Source organism: Argiope bruennichi, chromosome 6, assembly GCF_947563725.1.
Source record: "Argiope bruennichi chromosome 6, qqArgBrue1.1, whole genome shotgun sequence".
Taxonomy (NCBI): Eukaryota; Metazoa; Arthropoda; class Arachnida; order Araneae; family Araneidae; genus Argiope; species Argiope bruennichi.
This window is the reverse complement of record NC_079156.1, coordinates 88,779,137-88,803,229: the sequence shown is the minus strand read 5'-3', so window position 1 is coordinate 88,803,229 and position 24,093 is coordinate 88,779,137. Positions and strand designations below refer to the sequence as shown.

The window sequence follows — 24,093 nt, the reverse complement described above, 5'->3', positions numbered from 1 at the left end:
CTTGGAAAATAATGACCAGACGAAAGTTCATTATTATTTTGAAAAAAAAAATATCTATTTTTATTTTAACCTAGAGATCAGTGTAGTCAACTTTTGTTAAAACAATTCTAATTAAGGCGAGTTACCTTACAGGAATGGGTTCGACCGATTTGAACTGCTGTAGTGTGAAACGCGCCATGACGTTTACTTTTCAAAAGAAAGTCAACCATGAAAAGGAAACTTTTGAGTTTTCTTTAAAAGTGATATCAAATTTTTCGTTGAACTGCAAAATAAATGTGCATTTTTAATCGTATAACTTGGAGAACCAAAAACCTATTAGCAGATACTTTTGTAGAGCGCGTGCTCAAAGAATTGAAGGACTTATAGATTGTTAAAACTTAAATATCCAGCGAAAAGGAAGCTAAAAAGTGTCCGAACGAATATACGAATATTTTTGTAAGTGCGTCAAGAGATGAATAATTTATAAACATTTAAAACTTAAGTATTCATCGAAAAAATAACAGACCGGATATTTTTGGACAGGGCGTGTTTAAAGAACTGAAGGAATTAATAGACTTTAAAATTTAAGTATGCAGAGAAAAGGAAGTGAAAATATTTTAGGAGAGATATTTTTGTACAGCACATACTTAAAGAGATGAAGTATTTATAGATTTTTAAAATTTAAATACTTTTATATAATTTTTTATTTAAATTTTATCGGGTTTGTAACTGGATGATTTTGTATTCATTAAAGATTTACCTTGTATGCACGTTTAGTAGATGTTTGAGGTAGACTTTGAGGACTAAACGACCTCATACTGGTGAGGCGTGAAAGTCAGGAGAGGCTGGTGTCTCAGTTCAGGCATCATCCTCATCATCTGACGAGATTCAGAGTAAGACTCCTTGTCAGTATAATGCCCAAGTGGCTTCAAAATAGGATATAAAATGTAGGATATATTTATAATTTAATAAAACTAGGTTAAAAATAATATTTAACTTTTAATTATACAACTCCGTATAATTTCGATTTATTGTACTAAAATTCATTATAATATTAATTAAGTTTCAGTGTGTGTATATATATATATATATATATATATATATATAGAGAGAGAGAGAGAGAAAATAAAGAATAAAATAATCGACATACTTGTAATCTACTTGTAATACTTCCTAAAAATGCAAAGGAAAAGGTTAAACGAAGGAAAGGGGATTCCTGGGAATAATTTCTGTGCGAAAAAATACATTTTAAATAATAAAGGAGACTTTTTTCGATTATAGTGCTCATATTTAAAGAAATATGAAGATATATATGAAGATATTTTCTGAACTTTATGAAAAAGAGAAATCAAAACTTTATTTAACATTACAAAAAATTGATACTAAAGTTTTTCTTATTTAAATGCCGACAAAGTATTTGAATATTTTCTCTATGCCTAATACGTTGGTTAAAGAAAGCATTAAAAAAATTGGGGAACTAGAAAATAATTCATTTTGAACGAATCCTTTCAATTATAGAAAACATAAATTAAGTCGAAACAAAATTGTCAAGTGTTTTTATGGCTATGGCATTATTGCCACAAAACTTTCTGTTTTTATTTAAAATAACTGACTTTTTTCCCTTCATACAATATTGAAAAAAATAAATTATAGTAATCGTTAAAAAATTCAATCTAGAGACGTTTAGAATTTTCGAGTTTACTCGCAAAAACACATATTTTCCATTGTGCCCATCCAATAAAAGACAGCTTCCAAAAAGGTACAAAAACGAATGTACATAGGTGGACTTAACACCAAAAATGAACATTTATATAAAAGTTTGAGCAAAATATTTCTTCAAAAATGTATCTGACTACCGTTTCTATGCATAATAACACTATAACTCAAAACGCAATGAAAACTTGATTGAATTCAGAACTGTAGATCCATATTGAATTTTCTGATCAATTATCTACTGATCGGTTTATTAGTGAGCTGCGGTAATTGGTCTATTTGCAATAATCCAAAAACCCATCGAACTATGGTGGAGAAATTCCCAATATGGGCCTAAAATCTAAATTTCAGATATGCATCCAATTTCGATTCAAATCAGTTAAAGAGAAGAAATTAACAATGCATACTGGATTCTCTTAGCAATGTAAATTGCACAAAACGATCCATATATTCGTACAAGGTATTGTATGATAATTTTTGATATAATGAATGTTATGTAATATTTTTAAGTTATCGCAACCCGAGAAAGCTGCACAATCAAGCCAGTTCAGTTCTTTATGTAATCATAGCAGAAGAAATTTACAAACCAACAATAATAATTTTTTCATAATCGAAACTCTTTTTAAAGTTCTGAATAAAATTACGGCATATTTGTTGGTAAGAGTCCTATAAGAAAAAAAAAATTAATTCAGAAGTTTAAGCAAAATATTTGGTGTCCTATATATTCATAAAAGGCCAAAAAGGTTTGGTGTGATATATTAATCATTAATCATAAATATTAATCATAAAACTCTGCTGTTCATATTTGAAATATTTATTGTAGTAGAAACTTAAAATATGATCATAAGAATGTGTATTTGGTGAATTCGTCTGAAATAATACATTTGCTTTAGAAACAAATTAACAAACATAAACATTTCATATTTGTGTCATAATTAGTTTATTTATATAGTCTATGTCATAATTAGTCTATATTAAATATTTTATATCACAAAATAATTCATCGAGTAGCATCTTTAATTCTAAATCGCAATTTTGAAAAAAAAAAGAGTTAAAATAATATATTTTCATTTTATCGAAAAAAAAAAAAAAAAAAAAAAAAACAGTATTGCCAATAAATGCAATTATATTTTTTATAACTGAATGCATCTTGAAATTTGGGTATACTTAACTGAAGTTATAAATTGAAATTTAATATGTTTGTTGGGAAACATTGCTAAAACTTTTGATGATTTCTTAACTTAATGAAAGAAGAGAACTCAAAATGAAAACCTTATGGGTTCTCATGCATCAGTCCCCTTCATAAAGGGTTTCAAGTTCCTTGATTTCGGATTAAAATCATCTTTAAGTAATATTGAGGAATTATGACTAAATCATTCTTAAAAATTTCCCCCCATATTTATTTGTTTCTTAAGCGCAACACGGAGATTTTGTAGTATTGTTTCGCAAAATTGAACACGCAAAAATATTAAAAGGAAACCTTGCTAGATACTGCTTCAAGGGTATTGTTCAAATATTTCTTAAGTCAGACACCAAAAACATTTATATTTGTGACATATTTTCTAAGATTTTACACAACGAAATAGACGGAAAATCAGCTAACGACCCTTTATGTTTTTCCAGCCAGGTGAAAGTGCAAAAAGAATACAAAAAAATCGCACTAATAGAGACTACAGGAAACAAAAGTACGGAAGTTGAAACGAAAAATATCTGAAATCATGATTACCAAAGTTTTAGAATTTAAGCTCATCAAAAAATTACTTTTGTTGCAAAAATAATTTTGAAATTTTTTTTACGAGTTAAGTAATAAATTATTTAGAAATTAGGAAATTAGAAGTTACACTGTTAAAATGTGGAATATTCGTTTTTCGGACAGTGAAGATATATTAATAAGTTCATGCACGTGGACTTTTAAACAAATTAATTATTAATATAAAGTTACTAATTTCACAGGATTGTAATTCATTTATCACAAGTCATTGAACTTTTTTAAAAGCAACAATTGTTTTCATTGCCTAAATATTACTGTTCAATATTCAAACAGTTCCTTCCATTTGTTATGAGAATACATAGCTCAAAGTGCGGTGTTCTAATTATGAACGTATATTTTCTAAATAAAGAAACAAAAATGAGCAGGAAGTCGTTTTCTATACCCTCTCTTTTGCCTGCATTCATTTTCACCTAACAATGTTATGTTCAATTAAAACTAGTTTTAAATATATCAGATCGTTATCGGAACAGCAGACAATGACTTCCGCCTGAACCCTGCGTGACTTTAGTTACGGATTCCCTTACTTCCGGTCTGCTGTCAAAAGTGATATTTTTACCCCCACTTCTTAAAATAAACTTGTATTCGATATGTATATAAAGCATGACTTCCGCCTGAACTTACATGACTTTCTGATGATGCGGATTCACTTTTTTCCTGTCTACTGTCTAACAGATGTCTTTTTTTCTTGTATATCTTTATTATCTTTTGGGTTTCTTCTGTGCAGGGTGTCTACTAGATAGAGTTGATCTCATTACAGATCTCGCTTTACCAACAAATTAAAGAAAGAAAAACCCATAATCGGAACTAAGTAGCCGTTGGCTAGTATTCACTGTTGCATTTCCTCTTCTCTACCTCATCCATTACTCATCAAGTGTTAAAAGTAATCCTTGATGGATAACAGGAAAGACTCGACAATAATCCCACTTGTGACACACTTGCTTTTAATGTTGATGGTTTCACTTTCTTTTCTTTTCGTTTCGGCGGTTTGTGGTTTGTATGAAAGATTTTTCTTGTCAAAGAATTGAATTATCCGAGAAAAAATCAGGTCAACAGGATAAATCTCTATTTTAGATTTCGAATCAAATTTTGGACTTTTACCCTAAGGCTCAGAAGAGTATCTATGGCTAATATCAGATGTATTATGGAATTGATTCCAAGGAAATAAAGAGTTTTTTTTGGAACTCTTCTATTCTTTGCATTTTTTCTCATTTGTATCTTGAATATACTAAGCTATCAAAATGATTATGAGAGTAATATGAAACCAACATATTCATTAAGGATTTGTGCCTCTTATTTATCTTATATTCAATTTTGATTGTAGAAAATTATAAAGAAAAAATATATAAAAATGCATTATAACATTTCAGTTTCTTCTAGATAATCTAGTTTTGCCTTAATCTTATCTAGTTCGTGAGCAGAATGGAGCGCGTTGTTATTTTTTTTCCGGAAGATCATCTAGGTCAGTGGTAAACTTTCGTTTTCTTTCCTCTAAATTTGATACATGCCCTGAGGTGCTATTGTTTGTGTTACACCCAAATATTGCTAGGAAGACGATCTTTTTTCCCCTTTGAAAAAATAACATTCTGGAAATTTTATTTTTATTTTTAGTGTGATGTTACTTAAAAAGAAAAAAGGAAGTTTTGAAAGTTTTTTACTGGCTCTGTCATGAGATCTGGAACACACGTGAGCCTATGTTTGATTTAAGGTGTGAGTTCAAAGAGCTGGTACTGTACTATTTCAAACAGGAAGGTATGTGACGGAAGTGCCATCAATTCTCCCAATGAACGATGATACGTAACGAGGTTCAGTCAAATATCATCTTCAAAGAAATTGGGACAGAGGTCTAGATGATTCTATATGACTTTAGATTTAAGACAGTTCTTGTTATAAGCCCAATGCAAAGTTGATTATAATATCTCTACATTTGATGTTTGTCCTGAAGTGCTATTGTTTGTGTTATACCCAGATATTGCTAGTAGAATGTTGTTTTTTTGAAAAAAAAACCTTTTTTCAATTTTGATTTTATTTTTACTTTAGTGTCATGTTATATAAAATCAGAAAAGGAAGATTTGAAAGTTTTTTTACTGGCTCTGTCATAAGATCTGGAACACACGTGAGCCTATTTTGATTTATGATGTGAGTTCTAAGAGCTGGTACTGTACTACACTGTACTACTTCAAACAGGAAGGCATGTGACGGAAGTGCCACCAATTCTCCCAATGAACGATGATACGTAACGAGGTTCAGTCAAATATCATCTTCAAAGAAATTGGGACAGAGGTCTAGATGATTCTATATGACTTTAGATTTAAGACAGTTCTTGTTATAAGCCCAATGCAAAGTTTATTATAATATCTCTACATTTGATGTTTCTCCTGAAGTGCTATTGTTTGTGTTACACCCAGATATTGGTAGTAGAATGTTGTTTTTTTGAAAAAAAAAACCTTTTTTCAATTTTGATTTTATTTTTACTTTAGTGTCATGTTATATAAAATCAGAAAAGGAAGATTTGAAAGTTTTTTTACTGGCTCTGTCATAAGATCTGGAACACACGTGAGCCTATTTTGATTTATGATGTGAGTTCTAAGAGCTGGTACTGTACTACACTGTACTACTTCAAACAGGAAGGCATGTGACGGAAGTGCCACCAATTCTCCCAATGAACGATGATACGTAACGAGGTTCAGTCAAATATCATCTTCAAAGAAATTGGGACAGAGGTCTAGATGATTCTATATGACTTTAGATTTAAGACAGTTCTTGTTATAAGCCCAATGCAAAGTTTATTATAATATCTCTAAATTTGATGTATGCCCTGAAGTGCTATTGTTTGTGTTACACCCAGATATTGCTAGTAGGATGAGATTTTTTTTCTTTGAAAAAAAAAACATTCTGGAATTTTGATTTTATTTTTACTTTAGTGTGATGTTACATAAAAACAGAAAAGGAAGATTCGGAAGTTTTTTTTTTTTTTTTTTTTTTTTACTGACTTTGTCATGAAATCTGGGACACATGCGAGCCTATGTTTGATTTATGGTGTGAGTTCTAGAAGTTGGTACTGTACTATGTCAAACAGGAAGGAATGTGACGGAAATGCCATCAATTCTCTTTAAGAAGGATGATACTTAATGACTTTATACTTTACTGACTGATGATACTTTACTGAAGGATGATACTTAATGACTTTATACTTTACTGACTGATGATACTTAATGACTTTATACTTTACTGACTGATGATACTTAATGACTTTATACTTTACTGAGTGATGATACTTTACAGAAGGATGATACTTAATGACTTTATACTTTACTTTATTGACTGATGATACTTTACTGACTTTGTCATGAAATCTGGGACATATGTGAGCCTATGTTTGATTTATGGTGTGAGTTCTAGAAGCTGGTACTGTACTATGTCAAACAGGAAGGAATGTGACGGAAATGCCATCAATTCTCTTTGTGAAGGACGGTACTTAATGAGGTTTAATTGAACATCATCTACAAAGAAAGTGGGATAGAGGTCTAGATGATTCGATAGGGAATTTAATTTTAAACCAGTTATATTCGATTTCTGGATGCAAACTTATGATGCTAATCAAGGGTGTTAGCATTGCATCATTTTAAATAACAATGGATGTAATGGTAATACTATCTTCAGTTGTTACTATGGATGATGATTCTGAATAAGCTGATCATATATCACTTGTAGAAAATTTGCTTAAACATTGAACAAGTATAGATCTTAACTTTGAAACAGTTCTTGCTGTAAACAGAATGCAAAGATTATAACAACAATAATATGTCCTAATATTTCTATCTGTCACTATATTTAATACACACCTGAGCATGTGCATTAAATGGTTAAATGATAGAAATGGTTGTGGGTTAAATGATAGAAATTTATAAAGAATTATTTTAAATATGAAAATATACGATTGAAGTGCTGTATTCACTGTAGACAACGATACTGAAGTTTCAGTGGAATATCGCTGATATTGCAGTTGTTAGACTTAAATCTAAGCCGCTTCTCATTTCTTGCAAAATACAGAAATAGCTATACAACTTTTGTCCTTTTTAAATTTTATTCTAGTAATTTTCATCCAATATGGTTATGCGATGGGAGCAAGTTATGTATTTTGTAGTTTGAATCAGAATAACATTGGTGTTTCTATAAGGTCAGTTTTTTAGAAATATAAAACAAGAGATTCAGTAAGAATAGATGGTTGAATTAACCTCAGGAGGAATATAAAAATCAATACATTTTGAAAGAAAAGAAGTTCACATTCACTTTATAAAAAGAAAGACATCATAAAATGAGCAATTCAGCATCGGCTTTGATGGATGCACTACAAATATCTGTATTCAGAATTTCTAAAATGAAGCTATTTACAAATGGGATTCAGTCTAATGCGCATGCTCTTATTTCGGCAAAGGAAAGAGTAAAGATGAATTTTTATTTACTTAATTGTTTTTACTTTACCTTTTGCCTTTGTGCTAATTGGTTGACTCTCAGTTTATTTAGGCTTAATAATTGAATTACTTTGAATTACATACCTTGATTTGCATATTTTTTAAAAATATAAAATCATATTTAAAGCGCAGATAAGATAGTCATAGAATATAAATAGTCGTAGACATAGAATATCTTATAAAAATATAAAATAGCATCCTTTTTAATTCCTCCATAAATAATACTTTTCGATTTAAAATAAGTAACTATCTTTGATTGTCATTTATAAATAAGACAGTTTTCATAGCCCTTATTTGAAATTCTCATGTCAAACGAAATCGAAAGTATGCAAACTATATGATTTATGTTCAAATTTTACATAAAAATTCATGAGTAAGCATTACTTGTACAATTAATCATTGATTATTAAATCTTAGAAAGATGGATTATAAAATATCAATGATTCGTCAAAAATCGCGTTTTAGCAACATTAATTCGTTTTCTTCTAATAAGATATTCATTCTATACTATTTTGTATTGACTGATTAAATATATTATCTTTGATAAGAAATTAAATTCTACTTTATATTAAAATAATTTGATCTGGAAATAGTCCAATGGCAATTTTATAATGATTGCTTAAACTCATATATCGCGACAAGTAGATCGAGAGAAACAGTTATATATAAATAATACACAGTTCTTTAAGAAATAGGCGTGACGAAGTGCTGCCAATCAACAGTAGAAATTTTACAGTTTTTTTTTTTTTTTTTTGTAAATATTTCAAAACAAAGATGCACGAATTTTTTAGTATTCTAATGTTTTAGTATCCTATCTTTGCTACCATATAAAATTTTTGATCATGTCACACTTCACTTTTTTTTTTATCACAGTCGTGTTTAAAAAGTCGTAAAAAATTTTAATTCCTTTAAAATTTATAAATTTAACTAAATTAAAAACTGAAATAATATGCTTTTATAGTTATACTTCAGAAATTTGTTGATGCTTGAGTGAAATTATCTTTTTCATCTAAAAATAGCATTTCAACTTATCGCGTAATTATAATGAAAACAAATGAAGAGATAATTTCTATAAAATAAAATATCAATTTGCAGGAGAAAAAATATCATACATGGTTTTATTGAAAATAAAATAGGATAATAACTAAATATTTATTTTTCATTAGTTGCTTCTACATATAAATAAATATTATAAGAGGAAAAAATTTTTAAAATTAATTTTAAGCTTTAAAATATTTTTTAAAATTAATTATAACGTTCAATTGAATCTATAAAGAGGATTTGCTAAAAGTTAAGTTATCATATTTTGTTATAAGGTCAATATATAAAATGTTTTCGTTTAAATAAATAAATAAATTTTTAATATAGCATTTCCTTAGAGATTAAATTTATTTAATAACCTATTACAATATTCCTCGAAGTGATTCTTTTTGGATTTCATTTAAGTGCAAGAATATTTTTCAGATTGTTTATTATTATTTCATGATAGGAAATGAATTTCTAATGAAACATTAGCTGTTAACTTGTTTATATATTTTATGAAAAGCATAAATATAATTAACATATTATCTTAAATATCATGATCGAGATTGCATCCTTTAATTTATCCCAACTGGTTTTTCTTCAATTGAATTTAAGCGTAGAAATATTCTTCATACTAAATTGTAATCATTACTTGAAACTACGAATCGAACATCCTCTTTTTCGCCTTTTTGTTGCTATATTGATATAAAGGACTTTTTTTTTTTTTTTTTATTAAAACCATGTTTTTTTGGAGAAAATATTTAGATACCAATCACTTACTGATTACATATGAATATTTTTCAATCCTACTTGCATATTAACTGGTCATTTGAATAAAAAGGAACACAAATGCACTTAGTTTAGCATATTATTCGAAACAATCTGAAATATTATAGAATTCCTTTTACAGTTTATTTATCATTTCTTATATTTTTGAACTTGAACTCAGTTTTAACATGGTGAAATCGGTTTTTAGATGGCGCTATATGACATTGTCAGCATGAAAGCAGAAAGAAAAAAAGAACTCTAATAGTTAGTTTTAAAATAATGTTTTTTTGTGTGAAAAATTGCATTTTTTCAGGTAAGACACCTATATAGATAAAAAGCAAAATATTATCTAAATATAAAACTTGATCTAAATTGTGAGAGTCGTTTCGAAGATAACTAAATAAATTTATACAATACCGTTACAATGTATAATTCAGTTTTTTTCCTAAAATAATTAAGTATTTCATGAAATAACTAGACAAGCCAGTATATAATAGATGAAAAATTTCATACTTTATCTAGTTATTCTATGAAATAACTAATAATAGACGTTAAAGTAAAAAATAAACAATTTCAAAGTTATTTTATAAATTTATTGATCATAAATAGTTAAATCGCTCAAAAAATAAATTTTATCCCTATTGCAGAGTATTAATAAATAATAATAAGGTAAATAAATAAATAGGTAAAGTAGATAAATAATAAGGTAAAGTAGATTATATAATTTATAATTGCTCATATTGCTATCATTAGTTAAACAGAAAGAAAAAAAAAAGAATATGTTGCAGAATTAGTTATATTTAAATATTATCAAAAATACATATCAAATATATAAATATCAAAAATATATATACTAAAAGCAGCTAGAACCGGTTCAAAGAACATTCGAGTGCCACATTTCATTCTTTAACGATCAAGTAATCGTTTTTCTATAGAATACCTAGTTAAATCGTAGAATTCAATAATTTTATATACTTAAATTTCCTTGTATAGCTATTTTATGAGATACCTAGTTATTCTATGAAATAACGGATTTCACACATTAACGGTAACGTATATACAAGAATTGCTAGTTTAAAGTTATAAGATAAATGATATTATAATCAAATATTTTCCTTGATTTAGTTTAGTTTAGTTATGTTAACGCCCCTTGTAAAGCAACACTAAGGCTATTTTGGGACGGACCTCGTCATTTTGAACCGCGATCAGATGAAGAGGACGACACCTGAGCTGGCAACCTCCACAACACACCAGCGGGAGGACGTTTGGCATGGCGGATTTAAAGTGCAACAGACCCCCTTACACGACGGTTCTTCGGTGGAATCGAGTCTCGAAACTACGGTCTAAACCCTACGGCTCACAAGCCGAAACCTTACCACCAGGCCACCGCGGCCTATATTTTCCTTCAAGGTCTGATATACATAATTATATTCCTCGTTCTATCACAAAGCAATAAAGATTCATTAGTTTTTTTAAAGCTACATTTTCCCAATTACTCTTATAGTATTTTTTTAGAAAAAAAATGTTATTTTATTATTCGTACAATAGCAGAACAACAAAGTATAGCTTTTAAAAAAAGCACATTTGAAAAGAATTGGTAAAGTTCAATATAATGAAAAAAAATGCAAATGCTTTCTATTACTTATAATTTAAGTTTTTTCCCCGATGACAAAGCCATGAAGCTGACTATGGTGCTCTAAACAAAAGATTGAAATCGTATTAATGTAAATGGGGAATATAACTGTGGTACTACTATAATTTAGAAGAAACTTTTTTTCCCATACAAAGCAATTTCGGATTGGGAAGACGATTTATTTAAGTAGCAAATCGAACACAACTAATAAGAAAAGAAAAGATGAGTTATAAGTCAAAATATATTCATTCCCATTCGAAAAAAAATTATTTTAAAATATATTATTTATTCAAATTTTTATAAATGTCATTCATTATTTTTTCCATCTTTGAGCTAGATATCCTTTCATACTAAATTGGGTGATTTGTTTCCTTGTATATTGCATTGGATTCATTATAGCGATATCTATGTTTTAAATTGGTTTTCAAATTCAAAAAGATAACTCTAAATGTTGCGATAAAACTGAACATCAAAAAATTCTTACAATTTTCAAAACTGAATAACCACAATGTTTAGTTCCGCATACTTACACGATGTTACAATTCTAAACTTGATAATCAATAAAAAAAATGAGGAAAAATAGAAACTGTTTTGTATTCCACGACACATTTTGCATTGCTAGATATTTGGAATGTCAAATAAAACATAAAATTCTATTCAAACAGACGTGCTTGGTGTTATTTGTTAGCAATATCCGCACAGCCGTCGGCGGTCCTTTTTGATAAATACGTCATTGGGTTTCGGTCAATGGACTTGTCGACTTTTCTAGTGCTTCGATAATTCTTTCCATCGCCCGGGGGTGCGAATCGCGAAGGTGGAGAGACATTTGGGAAAGTAGAAAAAGTGGGCTAGTTTCTGGATGTAGGTCGGAGGGAAAATCCTGTTCGGACCGTTGGCAGATGCAAAAATAGATTGCTTTCTCTGCAAGAAAGAAATGAGATTCTTTTCTTAAAAATGCCATTCAAAATAAGTGGCTATTCCCAGAACTATTAACTATTTTTTATGTCGGAAACACCCGTCTTTGAATGACGTATGAAATCTTCATTGAATAACTTAAAGTTAAAAGGTGACATGTCTGCCTTTTTTTTTATTAATTCAAATATGTAGTATACGTAAAAGAATATAGTAGTCAAGAAAAAAAGATGCCCTCATAATTTTATAATATCTGATTTTAAATTTTTTTCTATGAATTTGGAAAAAATCAACTGACATACTTTAATTTGATTTGTTTCACGTTTGTAAATTTTAAGCATAGGCATTTTGCAAATGGTTAATCTCAACTGAGTGAGTCTATCTATTAGTTGGCGATGAATACTACTTAGTGATGAGTACTGTTTGTCTCCCTATCTGTTAATTACTCACTGATGAATTCTTTTGTTTGTCTCTTTATTAGCTATGAGTACAGTTTGGTAATGTGTCTATTAGTGACTAATAAAATCTTTACTCTTTTGCATTTATTAGAGTCCTGCAATTTTGTGCATTTATGTGCTTCAAGTATATCATGATTTAGTATTTTAAGAACTTCATAGCCAGCTACTTAATTGATTTTGAATCTATATGACAGTCATCATCTGATATTGAATTCTAAAAAGATTGTTTATAAGAATCCATAAAATTTAGGATATATAATGGAGATTAACCTTTTTAGTATGGAACGACGATATATCATTCATTTGTGAAAAATGCCAACGAAGATATATCGTTATGTAGGAGAAGGCACTTTGCATTTCAAAAAAATATTGAAATACAACTGGAACTAATTTATTCTCCATTTATTTTTTAATATGTTTCTTTTTGAACTTTGCAAATATTTTTATTTTGCTTTCTTTATGAGCTTCTTACCAAATCCTAGTAAATTCGTCAAATTGAGATGGCATTCCTCGCAAAGTTATGATACTTTCGTTCGGCATTAAAAGGATTTAACAGTTTGAAATAATAAAAATAAATACTTATTTGAAATACACTTAATTGAACATTATAAGCAGAAAATATATTTTACATCTAAATTTTTCGAGGTGAAATAAATTAGAAGAGGCATTGATAAGAATACTTAATAAGAAATAACAATAAGAGTATTGATAAGAAAACTTAATAAGAAATAATAATAAAAGCATTGATAAGAATACTTAATAAGAAATAACAATAAGAGTATTGATAAGAAAACTTAATAAGAAATAACAATAAGAGTATTGATAAGAAAACTTAATAAGAAATAACAATAAGAGTATTGATAAGAAAACTTAATAAGAAATAACAATAAGAGTATTGATAAGAATACTTAATAAGAAATAACAATAAGAGTATTGATAAGAATACTTAATAAGAAATAACAATAAGAGTATTGATAAGAATACTTAATAAGAAATAACAATAAGAGTATTGATAAGAATACTTAACGTTTGTAACATATTTTAAACCTTTTAGAATGCTGAGTAGTTGCTTTTTTTGTGAATTAATTCTCTTATAGTATTGTTTTTATGATTTTATTTAGACCTCCAGATATTTAATAAAAATTAATTTCGACTTTTCAGTACATTATAAAACACATGATTGAAAATCTTTTTATTTTTATTATTCAATTTCTCGTATGCTTAAAATGTAAATGAAAAGTATTATAATCATGAAAAAAGTTGAAGAATAAGATATCTACACATTTTAGATATCTTAGAAAGTATAAAAAACAATACAGCGAGAATGATGTGTTTTACAATTTAAAATCGGTTTCTTCAAAGCAAGTATCCGAAGCTATTACCGAAAGTAAGATATATATGGAAAATAAAACTTCTGTGAATCCATCTCTATAAAGATTCTTTTGATATCGTTATAGAATTTTTATGGATATCAACCGCGAAAATTTCATTGGGTAACACAATGGCAAAATTAATTTTGATCTTATTATTGGAGATGAAAATCATCAGTAAAACACCCGAATTATGATTTTCAAGCGTTTGGAATTTAAAACACTATTTTCTGTACATGTTTTAATTGTATATCCTACTGTTTGGGTAATTTTTACTGGCTGTTGTCTCCTTTGAACTAATTTTGAAATGTTAAAAAGTTAATATCAAATTACATTTGGGATTACTTATACAATCTTCTTGATTTAAAAAATGAAAATTCTAAATATCATTATATGGTAAGAGTAAGAGAAATTATAAAAATTACGAATCCACAAGAGAAATTTTTTTCTCTCATTAATATAGGTAAGCAAATAATAACATCGTATTAAGCGTATAAGTTAAAAAATAATTGCGTAATAAATAGTGAATTACTCTTTCGATGAAAAATGATCTAAAACACCAACCATTTAAAATACAAGGATTAAAAAGTAAAAGTAATTTATTTATTAATGTATTAAACGAATTACTTCACCGGCTTCCTGGCAAAAGGGTAGCGCGTCTTCCCCGTGATCTGGACGTCCAGGGTTCGGGTCCCTGTTCGGGCATGGTTGTTCTTCTTCTGTGTTCTATCTGTGAGGTGTGTGAATTTGCCCCCCTTTAAAAAGGGGTTGTGCAAGCGAATGTGACGCATGAAGCAACTAAGTCGTACTCTTGGCTCTAGTTGGCGCTACTGAAAAACCAAGAGACGCTCACTTGCCTTAAATCACTGTCAGCGGGCTTGTAAAGTGCCATAAGTCACAACACAATAACGAATTACTTCAGATGAAATGGTCAATTTGCTTTTTAACATAAGATAACCCAAGACCTCACCAGGATCGACGGGGTTCAGACTACATTAGAACGTTTACACACAGAAGAGTAGAACACAAAAAATAGAGCACATTTAAAAATAATTATAATAGTACGGTTTCAGTGTCTTATAATTTGCCACAATTATGAATATGAAGTTATGTTTATATGATTTAAATAAAATTAAATATGTCTAATATTCCAGATGAATTAGTTAATCGCCAGAAGTGATTATATAGTATATTAATATAGATTCAGTATAATAATAAAAAATAATTTTTTTAAATTTATTATATAGTATTTATTTTTCAGTTTTGACATTTTTCAAAAGACGAAAAGCATAGTGGTGTAAAGGCGGGAAATGAATATTATTAATATTGTAGAGACGATTATTAATTTTGTAGCAACATTTAATATACATCTTTATATTTTTGCTTATATTTGAATAATTACTTTAAATACCCAATGGAAATTAATTATTTTGCCTTAGTCCTTCTATTTTGCGGCTAGTAGAATAGTAATTACTATATTTCAAAACAGATTCTTCTAATTTGTTTATCGTTCACTGTACATCCAATGTATATTCTTTCTCTGCTTGGAAACTTAAAATTTTAACAATATTATAACAACAATATTAATAAACTTTTATTCCAAACGAAAAACTCAGTTACAGCTCTTTACCTGAATATATACTGAAAAGACAAATTTCTGTTTGCATTTCTAATTTCTTATGTCCTCTATTTGCCTTTCAATTTCATTAGGACAATCCAAATTATTTTCGCTTCCTTTCTGGATGATGCCATAGTTCCTTAAAGTATTTCTGATTGTTAATGATGCTATTTTTCGTCGAGTTTCTTCCACTCGAATTGCTTGATTTGAATAAACGGCGGGAAACATAAAATTTCATAAAAGAAAGCTTGAGAGATTATATTTATTCAGGAAGATTACTTCAAATGAACATATTAAACCTAAGGGATTCTATGAAAAGTATTGTAAATGAAGATAAATGTTAAAAACGAGAACGTAAAAGTTGGGTAATAATGCATAATATAAGGTTCTACTTACTGAAAGGTACCTATTGATAAGATGAAGTTGGGCTTGTTCTAAAAAGCCACATTTTCTCATGCTATTTTTTCCTTTAGGCTGTAGGTAAAATCAAGGAATTCTAAGAAAAGAAGAAAAGACATTTTAGGTTATAAGAAACGTTTGTTAATTACGAAAGAAAAAACTTTAAAAATAAATGAAAATGAGGAAGTAATCTTTGCAAGACCCTTAACCTTTCATATCCTTTATGCGTTACAATTTTCTGTAGTTCTCGTATGGACTTTACAGTGCCTGAGTAGAATTTGTGTGGATTGGATTTGCGTGAGATAAATGATTCAAAAGAAAAATGTAGAAATAGAAATTGAAGCTATATTCTTATTCTTTTCCTCAAAATATTGAGGTTAAAAAATGTTTAAATTGAGATGTTTGATAAAATTAATATAAACTATTATTACACTATTGTTAATAAAGAGAACAGTTGAAAAGTTCAAACATTTTTGTTAAAAAAAAGTAAAAAATGATATTTAATTCTATAATTTTAATAGTATCATCATACTATTTTGAAGTAACATGAGGGGTAATTTGAGTAGGCCAATGTAATTTTGAATAAAGGTCAGATGAAAACTCCGTACCGCACAAACGATAGGACATTTGTCCCCCGATATTCGATTTAATGTTTTTCAGTTCATATACGTAGTGGGTGTACGATGAAAGAGGTTTGTGCATTTGGAATCCGAGATCTTATCATCAAACCACTACTATTCATTTTTTCTCTAGAAGATTTCTTATTCTTCATGCATTAAAACAATTCTTTTGAGATTTAACAAAAAGTTTTAACCCTTAATCCAGCTTTGTAACTTAAAAAAGTTAATTTCAGTTTTATATTTAAGAAATAAGAGGTTGATTTAAAAATACTAACTTATATTCGGAAATGCTTAAACTTAATAATATAAAAGAAAAAATATCATTAAAAGTTTTTGTTACATATTTTTGCAATTTGTAATATTTGAAATTCAAATTGCCCATTCATTTTAATAAAAAATACTATTTTACCCTAATTTTGTAATATTTAAAGTCTATTTTCCTTCTAATCTTATTCAGGCTTAATTTAGGAAATTAATTCTGCGGGGAAGATTGTGATTGGTTTATCTATGAGTGTGAAAATTTTAAAGGTTTAAAAGTTTTGAATACTGAGGTATGAAATTGCTAATTGCACCTGCTAAAACATTGCAGAAAAAAAGACCAATTTTTTGGTTTTTCATTATAGGAAACTATTTTTTGCTCATTTGTTTAAAGATTGGGATTTACTAAAAGTTAAAACTTAATCAAAGACTACAATCCTAATTTTTACTTTCTCTTATATGTAGTATAGAGAAAGTATAGTAATCGTTAGAACTCGAACTCGAAATTTAAACATCTCCATGTTTTAAACCGCCCTGAGTTCGAAAAACACATTTTTGGAAAAAGACTGTCTGTCTCTCAGTGACAAAGATAACTCAAAAACATTTTAATCTAAATGGATGATATTTGATATATAGTCTTTACACCAGATTTGTAAATTTCTATCATATTTTGAGCAAAATTCGTTCTGAGGAAGTCTGTCTGTTCAGCTGTTCGAATATAAGTTAACACGCTAACTACAAAATGAAGAGAGATGGATGAATAAAATTCCGTACACACATTTAACATCTGCAGAGTAGACAGTTATCAAATTTTCTGCCAAATCCAGTGAGGGGTTGATCGTCTGTCGGTCTGTAGTTTCAGAAACATGTAAACGCAATACCTCACAAACGCAATGAGTTAAATATTGTTACGAATCTGTGATGCGGCTTCCCAGCATAGTTGGTTCCATAGGAGGTCCCAGAGCTTCGCGACCATTTGGCGACTTTGGCGCCAAAATAGATTATACCCGAAACATGGAGAATTTTCCCGATCCGTCCAGTAGGAACCGAGTTATGCCTCGAACGTTCCTGATTGGTTGAGAGGCTTCTAGCCCCGAGACCTATAAAAGGAAGCAGCCGCAGCTGTCGGGCAGTCGTGAACCAGTGGAGTGCGAGAATAGTCGGAAGCGACAGAGAAGAGCGTAGTCGGAATCGACGATAAAGAACTGGCCTTCCAGAGATTAGCGGAGCAGCGACGGAGTCAAGCTAGTGCTCAATTAAGCTGTGCGCTACTGTCTGCAGAAGAGTCTGTTGTGTGCTGTTGTCTGCACGTCCCGTCTGAAGATAATTGTGTGTTGTATATAGTTGTCGTCTTTGTGCTGTCCTGTGTGTCTTCACACCATATAACTTCCACTATCCAAACGAACCCCGGAAATTTCGTAGCATTTGGTGTCAGAAGTGGGATATTTCGTAACAATATATTAAATTAGGTATGAGATTCTGAATAGAAGTGTAGCTTTTTAACAGTTTTTCAACCGATTGGGTAAAACGCATGTAAATCGATTTTCGGATGCTATCAACCGCATATCAGTGCTTAGTGGCCAAATAATTCGCCAAAAATGGCACAATAGATTCAGTAGAAATGTTAAATTCACGCGATAGGTTAATATTCCGTAACTATTGTATGCCAATACCATATAAGGCATTCTCTGGTATAACACCTTTATTAGAGTGTATTCTCTAGTGTATTAGAGTAGAGAGTAAGTTTCGGGTTTTAATAGCAATTAAAGGTGCTCAAGGTTAAAATAAGGATTTTTATTTTGACAGCCACCATTTTGATTAAAAAAATTTCTACTTTTTTTTGTACATTAATAAAACAATACTTTTAAGATTATTCTTTATTAATAAAATATAATCTTTATTAATAAAGAACAATGCTAATTTATTTTTATATTAAGTTTTTATTTTGTATATTGAATAAAAAAATTTCTATTTTTTCAGGAGCTTTATACTACATTGTAAAGATGAAAGCATCTCATGTATTTACATCCTATTTAATGCTATTCTTCATCGTCGTTGCCAACATCGAGCTTGTCATTGGTGGAGAATACGCCGAATATCCATCATACGAGGGAAAGTAAGTTTATTTTCACAAATATTTTTCTTCATCCGCATATTAGACTATCGTTAAGAAACAAATAAAATAATTCTTGATTTCGATTCAATATGTTAACTTATTTAATTTTCAGCAATTAATTACGTAGATAAAAAGGGATATTTGATTGTATTAAATAAATCCATGGTTTTTGCCCTATTTTTGAAGAAATTTCTCATATGTGCTCTTTAAAACAAGAGAAAGAAAATAGACTTACATCAAATTTTAAAAAAAATCTGAATCTGATAATTCTTTTTTCAAACATATATAAAAATTAATTCATGGCGAAATTAATAAAATTTTAATTAATTAAAATCTTTTTTAACAATGCGTTTTTAAAAATTTGTCGCTTGTCAATTTTTCTAATTCCAAAAGGATAATTAAAATATGTTAATTAACAATTCAGATTTTCGTTTTTTTTAAAAACATCTTTCGGAAATACTAATTCACAAATTCCTTCGCCACCTTAAACATTACATTTTTAACTATGCCAATTTCTTTTTCGTATGCTTTTTCTCTAATTTTAATCCTTTTTAAAATTTAATTTTATAGACATTCTGTAACAAAATGTTTTTATTTTAATGACAGAAGTCAAATAAATTTCATAGTTCAATCAAACGTCAAATAACATTCTTTTGCCATAATTAAAATCAAGGTTACACGATTGTTTTCTTCGGATATTAAATCCTAGGTAGGATGTTTGTTTTTGCTTCAATTTCGTAGTATATATATTTTTTATTTGTGCTTTTTTATTTGTATCAGACTGATTCCATTAATTCTTATTTTTTTAGTCTTGTCGAATTTCAAAATGAAATGTTTAAATAAATGCATTCTATATTTGTAGTTTGAAAGACTGGAAATTTAATATTTTGAGAGAACAAGATAGACGCCAAAGGCGGCTAACCTTAATAAAATCAAAACTGAAACTTTTCCGATTTCGAACCGAAATATGTGTGAGCTTGTGCGTGCATGTATTCATAAAAAAAGGAAATTTATAACTGTAGTCTGTAACATTGTAACATAATAATGTTTCTGGTTTCATTCGTCTGGCTTGATTGCAATAGGCAATGAAATTTAAACATAATTTATCTCACAATTTATAGAAAGAATAGAAACTTAGAATCATTATGTTAAAATAGGAGTGTTATAAAATTTATTATTTTTTTAAAGAATCACACGCTTCCTCTATTCATTGATTATATTAACATTATAATATAAAGTAGACATAAGGTGACCTTAAAATGTTTTTCCTTGTTTGGAGGTATTTGCAACAAAATCTAAAGGACGGAGGAAAATCAAATTTCATATGCAGCCTGTGGAAAGCATGGAAAGATGAATTATGAGAAAAAACTGTACTAGAAGCTGCCGATGCAGCACCTGTTAGAGAATTGTAAATAATTCACGCTTATTACAGAACACTTAAAAAAAGACCATTTTCTGTAATTTTCATACTACATGCCATTCATTTTTGCGTGTGCATTTTTTTATGATTCACACATTAATAACATTTTGCATAATTCATCTTCCATACGTTCATTATGATTCGTATTAGTTCCAACAGCTTTGAATCCTCTCTTATTGGTGACATGTTACTAAATTATTTTGAAGAATTCTTTTCTCTAAATGTCTTTCAAAGGGAAAGTTTTTTTTGAGACCACTCCCTATTATTAAAAAAACATTTACTGAGTATCTTCGCATTTTATTGTTTCTTGCCTCTGTGGAAGAATTTTTTCCTGAATTTCTATTTTATCGTTTTTATAATATTAAAAAATTTCCCAATATACCACTGCATATAAAATTGATTTCTACCACACAATGGCTTTAATAAAAGCTTTTCATTTGAAAAAAATTGCATTTTTGTTTGAGAATGAAAAATGACAAATAATTAATGTTCAGTCATTTCAATTAAAAAGGTGCTCAAACGATTTAAAAAAAAAAAGTTGCATTAATATTTATATTATTACGCATAAATTTTAACATTAATATATTAAGCGTCACCGAAATTTTGCAAAACTCCGCAATGAATAAATTTGACCAAAAATATGAAGCATCTAGTTAATTTGCACAATATAATATAATTTTCATGTCATCATTTTCAATTGTGTTATTTTTATTGGCATACAGCCGATTCTATAAGAGACAGCAGAACATATTGCTACAAATTTGTAATATAGCTTACCTGCGCAGTATGTCACCTGGTACGGGCATATATCGCAATGGTGGCTGAATAGATGCCAAGTCAATGATCCTTGACAGTAGAGACAAATTTGGCGACAAAAGTAAAGGATTCCAAGTATTTGCGAATCGTAACGAGAGTATTATTAAAACTCGAATTCCGGCATTTGCTTTAGAGCACTCCATGCCTTATCACGAAAGTTATGAAAATTCGAGAGACATAATGGTGAATTCAAGCGAGTAGTTCAGCGAATCTCTCGGAGCACTTTGTGCTGTTGCGGTTACTTAATAGTAATCTACTGCTTTTGTGTTACTGTATATTGCCAGTGCTGTTCTTGCATATGTTTCGACTGCATTTTGTATTCTGTAATCACATTTTCGTGTAAATTAAAGTATCTTTTTCCTTTATTGAGCCCGTTGGACTTTACATCATATACCATAATATATTTGATTTTCGTGTAAAAATACTTAAAAATTCTTAAATGGCTTATAAAAATATTGATGCATCAATATTGTTTTACAAAATATGACTAATCGAATAGAAGAAGTGTATAAAAATTTAAACTTCTTAATCTTTCTCTTGATTTAGACATCAAAACATGCAATTTTTTTTACATCATTTAAAACAAGTTGGAAGAATTTGCTTCTCTCTATTATTCAGAAATTAGCTTCTGGATCATGATTAGAGTGACTCTCAATATACAAATCATCGTACTGCATTTTATTTTTCCATATTCTTACTAAAATGATTAGCCTTGTTCTCTTTTGTGATTTTATTAAAAAATCTACTTCTAATCGATGGTTCAAAAAGAATATTCAAATTATATTATTCTCGTTAATAAATTACTGAATAGAATATAGATCAATACCCCCCACCCCACCCCACCCCATATTTTTTTTATATTGATAATCAAAAAGATTTAAAGACTTGAATCTTGCTGTTATACTTGAATCTTGCTGTTTAAAGACTTGAATATACTGCTGTTCTTGTAAATTTTACCAATATTAATTTTTCACACTTTCTTTTCAGACATTATGAACATCATCATCATGACTACCATCCACCACCAAAGAAGTCTGCCAATGTGGACATCAACATCCCCCTCGACTTTGGCACCATCGCAAAATTGGGAGTTCTTGGCCTGACACAGTTAAAGCTGCTGATGGCTCTTGGAAAGGTGGCAGGTGCAGGTCTTGGTGTATCCGCTCTGGGTCTGGGTCAGCTGGGTAAAATAGCTTTGAAAATAGGGCCAGCTCATAAAGGGGCAGGGATTGCCATCGATCTCGGTGGTGGACACAGCCATCATCATGAAGCAAAATCATATTCCCATTACGAACCAGTCGAGAAGCATTATCATGTGCCATCTGAGAAGCATTATTGATTTAGGAATTGTTATTGGTGACATAATTTGAAAAGCGCAGGATATTCGCAGTAATTTATTAAGGAGTTTTGCTTAGGTAATCAGGAATGAAAGCATAATGAATAAGACTGTTTGAAAATAGGAGTTTTTAAAGTTAACTATGTATATTATTATTAATAGTTTAAAAAAATATTTTCAGTAAGATCATTCTTCATAAGAGCTATTAAAATTTTCCAATTATGTTAAATTTAATTTAATAGTCTAGATTAGCTAATATAAATTTAATTACCCTTTATTTTAAATTTACTGTAAGCAAAACCTTTATTTAAAGTGTCATCGTAAATTTATAAGTGATGAGAAGAAGAATTTATAAGTGATAATTATAGAATTACTAAGAATTATTTGCAATGTAGAATTACTACGATTTTGTAAGTGCTGAAATTTCCACTGTTTTGATGCTCTCAATAATTTGTGAAATATTAATTATTGTTTCTATCGTCCTTAGAAGTTTTCCGAAATTTTGCAAGATGACGAAGAAATGTTAAATGAGACAGTGTTTTATTTTTAAGGCGAAATTGATGAAAATAATAAGATATAAGTCAATCGATATTACCCAAATATTATAATATACTCGTAGAACAAATTATCATAAACGTAATGGTAATTAGATTAGAATTCCAATTATTTGAACATGGCCGTTGTGACCTGGTGGTAAGGTCTCGGCTTCGGAACAGGAGGATGTTGATTCCACCGTCGCTGTCAAACATCCTCCCACAGGTGTGGCGTGGAAGTTTGGAGGGGAGGATGCCAGCTGAAGTGTCGTCTCGTTCAAAATTACGAGTGCCGTTCCCCTAGCTCTAGTGTTGCTTTAAAATGGGAAGTTAATATAATTAAATTAAACCAAGTATTCGAATTAAACAGAATTTGGATAAATTCGGTTAAGAGAGAAATAGATGACTGAATAAAACTTCGAAGTTGAGTAAAACCAGGATATCAAACATAGAAAAACTAAGCTAATTCATAAAATTTCGTTTTATAAAAATAAACAGTGCAGAAAACTGTAAATACTGTGTTTACATAAAAACAATTATCAGCACAAAATGCCTAACAACATTATATTACGATATTCTTGTTCAGAATATCGAACAACATTATGAGATATCTTATAACATTTTGCGTTAACAGAAAAATTAAACATGAAAGCTCATTGTATTCATACATATGTATTATAGCAATATATACACTATTTCATTGTGTATATATTGTACAATATATTACAATACAATGTATTTATACAATGTTTGTATACATTACAGTACAATACATGCACTATTTCATTGACACATATCGAAAATATGCGCTGACATGAAGAATAAATAATATAATTTGTTTGGGAAAAGACGCTTCAGGGCAACAGAGTGCGATTTCA

General features: G+C 29.1%; 1 protein-coding gene across 1 annotated transcript in view; it reads left to right on the top strand.

The window, feature by feature from the left end:
- LOC129972278 (uncharacterized) overlaps window positions 1-24,012 on the top strand; it is a 28,252-nt gene extending 4,240 nt beyond the window's left edge. Inside the window, exons 2-3 of the mRNA XM_056086361.1 lie at window positions 18,975-19,110; window positions 22,334-24,012. Coding sequence (XP_055942336.1) covers window positions 18,998-19,110; window positions 22,334-22,685 — 465 coding nt within the window. The 5' untranslated portion in view covers window positions 18,975-18,997 and the 3' untranslated portion in view covers window positions 22,686-24,012. The remainder of the gene's footprint in view (window positions 1-18,974; window positions 19,111-22,333) is intronic.
- The last annotated feature ends 81 nt before the right edge of the window (window positions 24,013-24,093 follow it).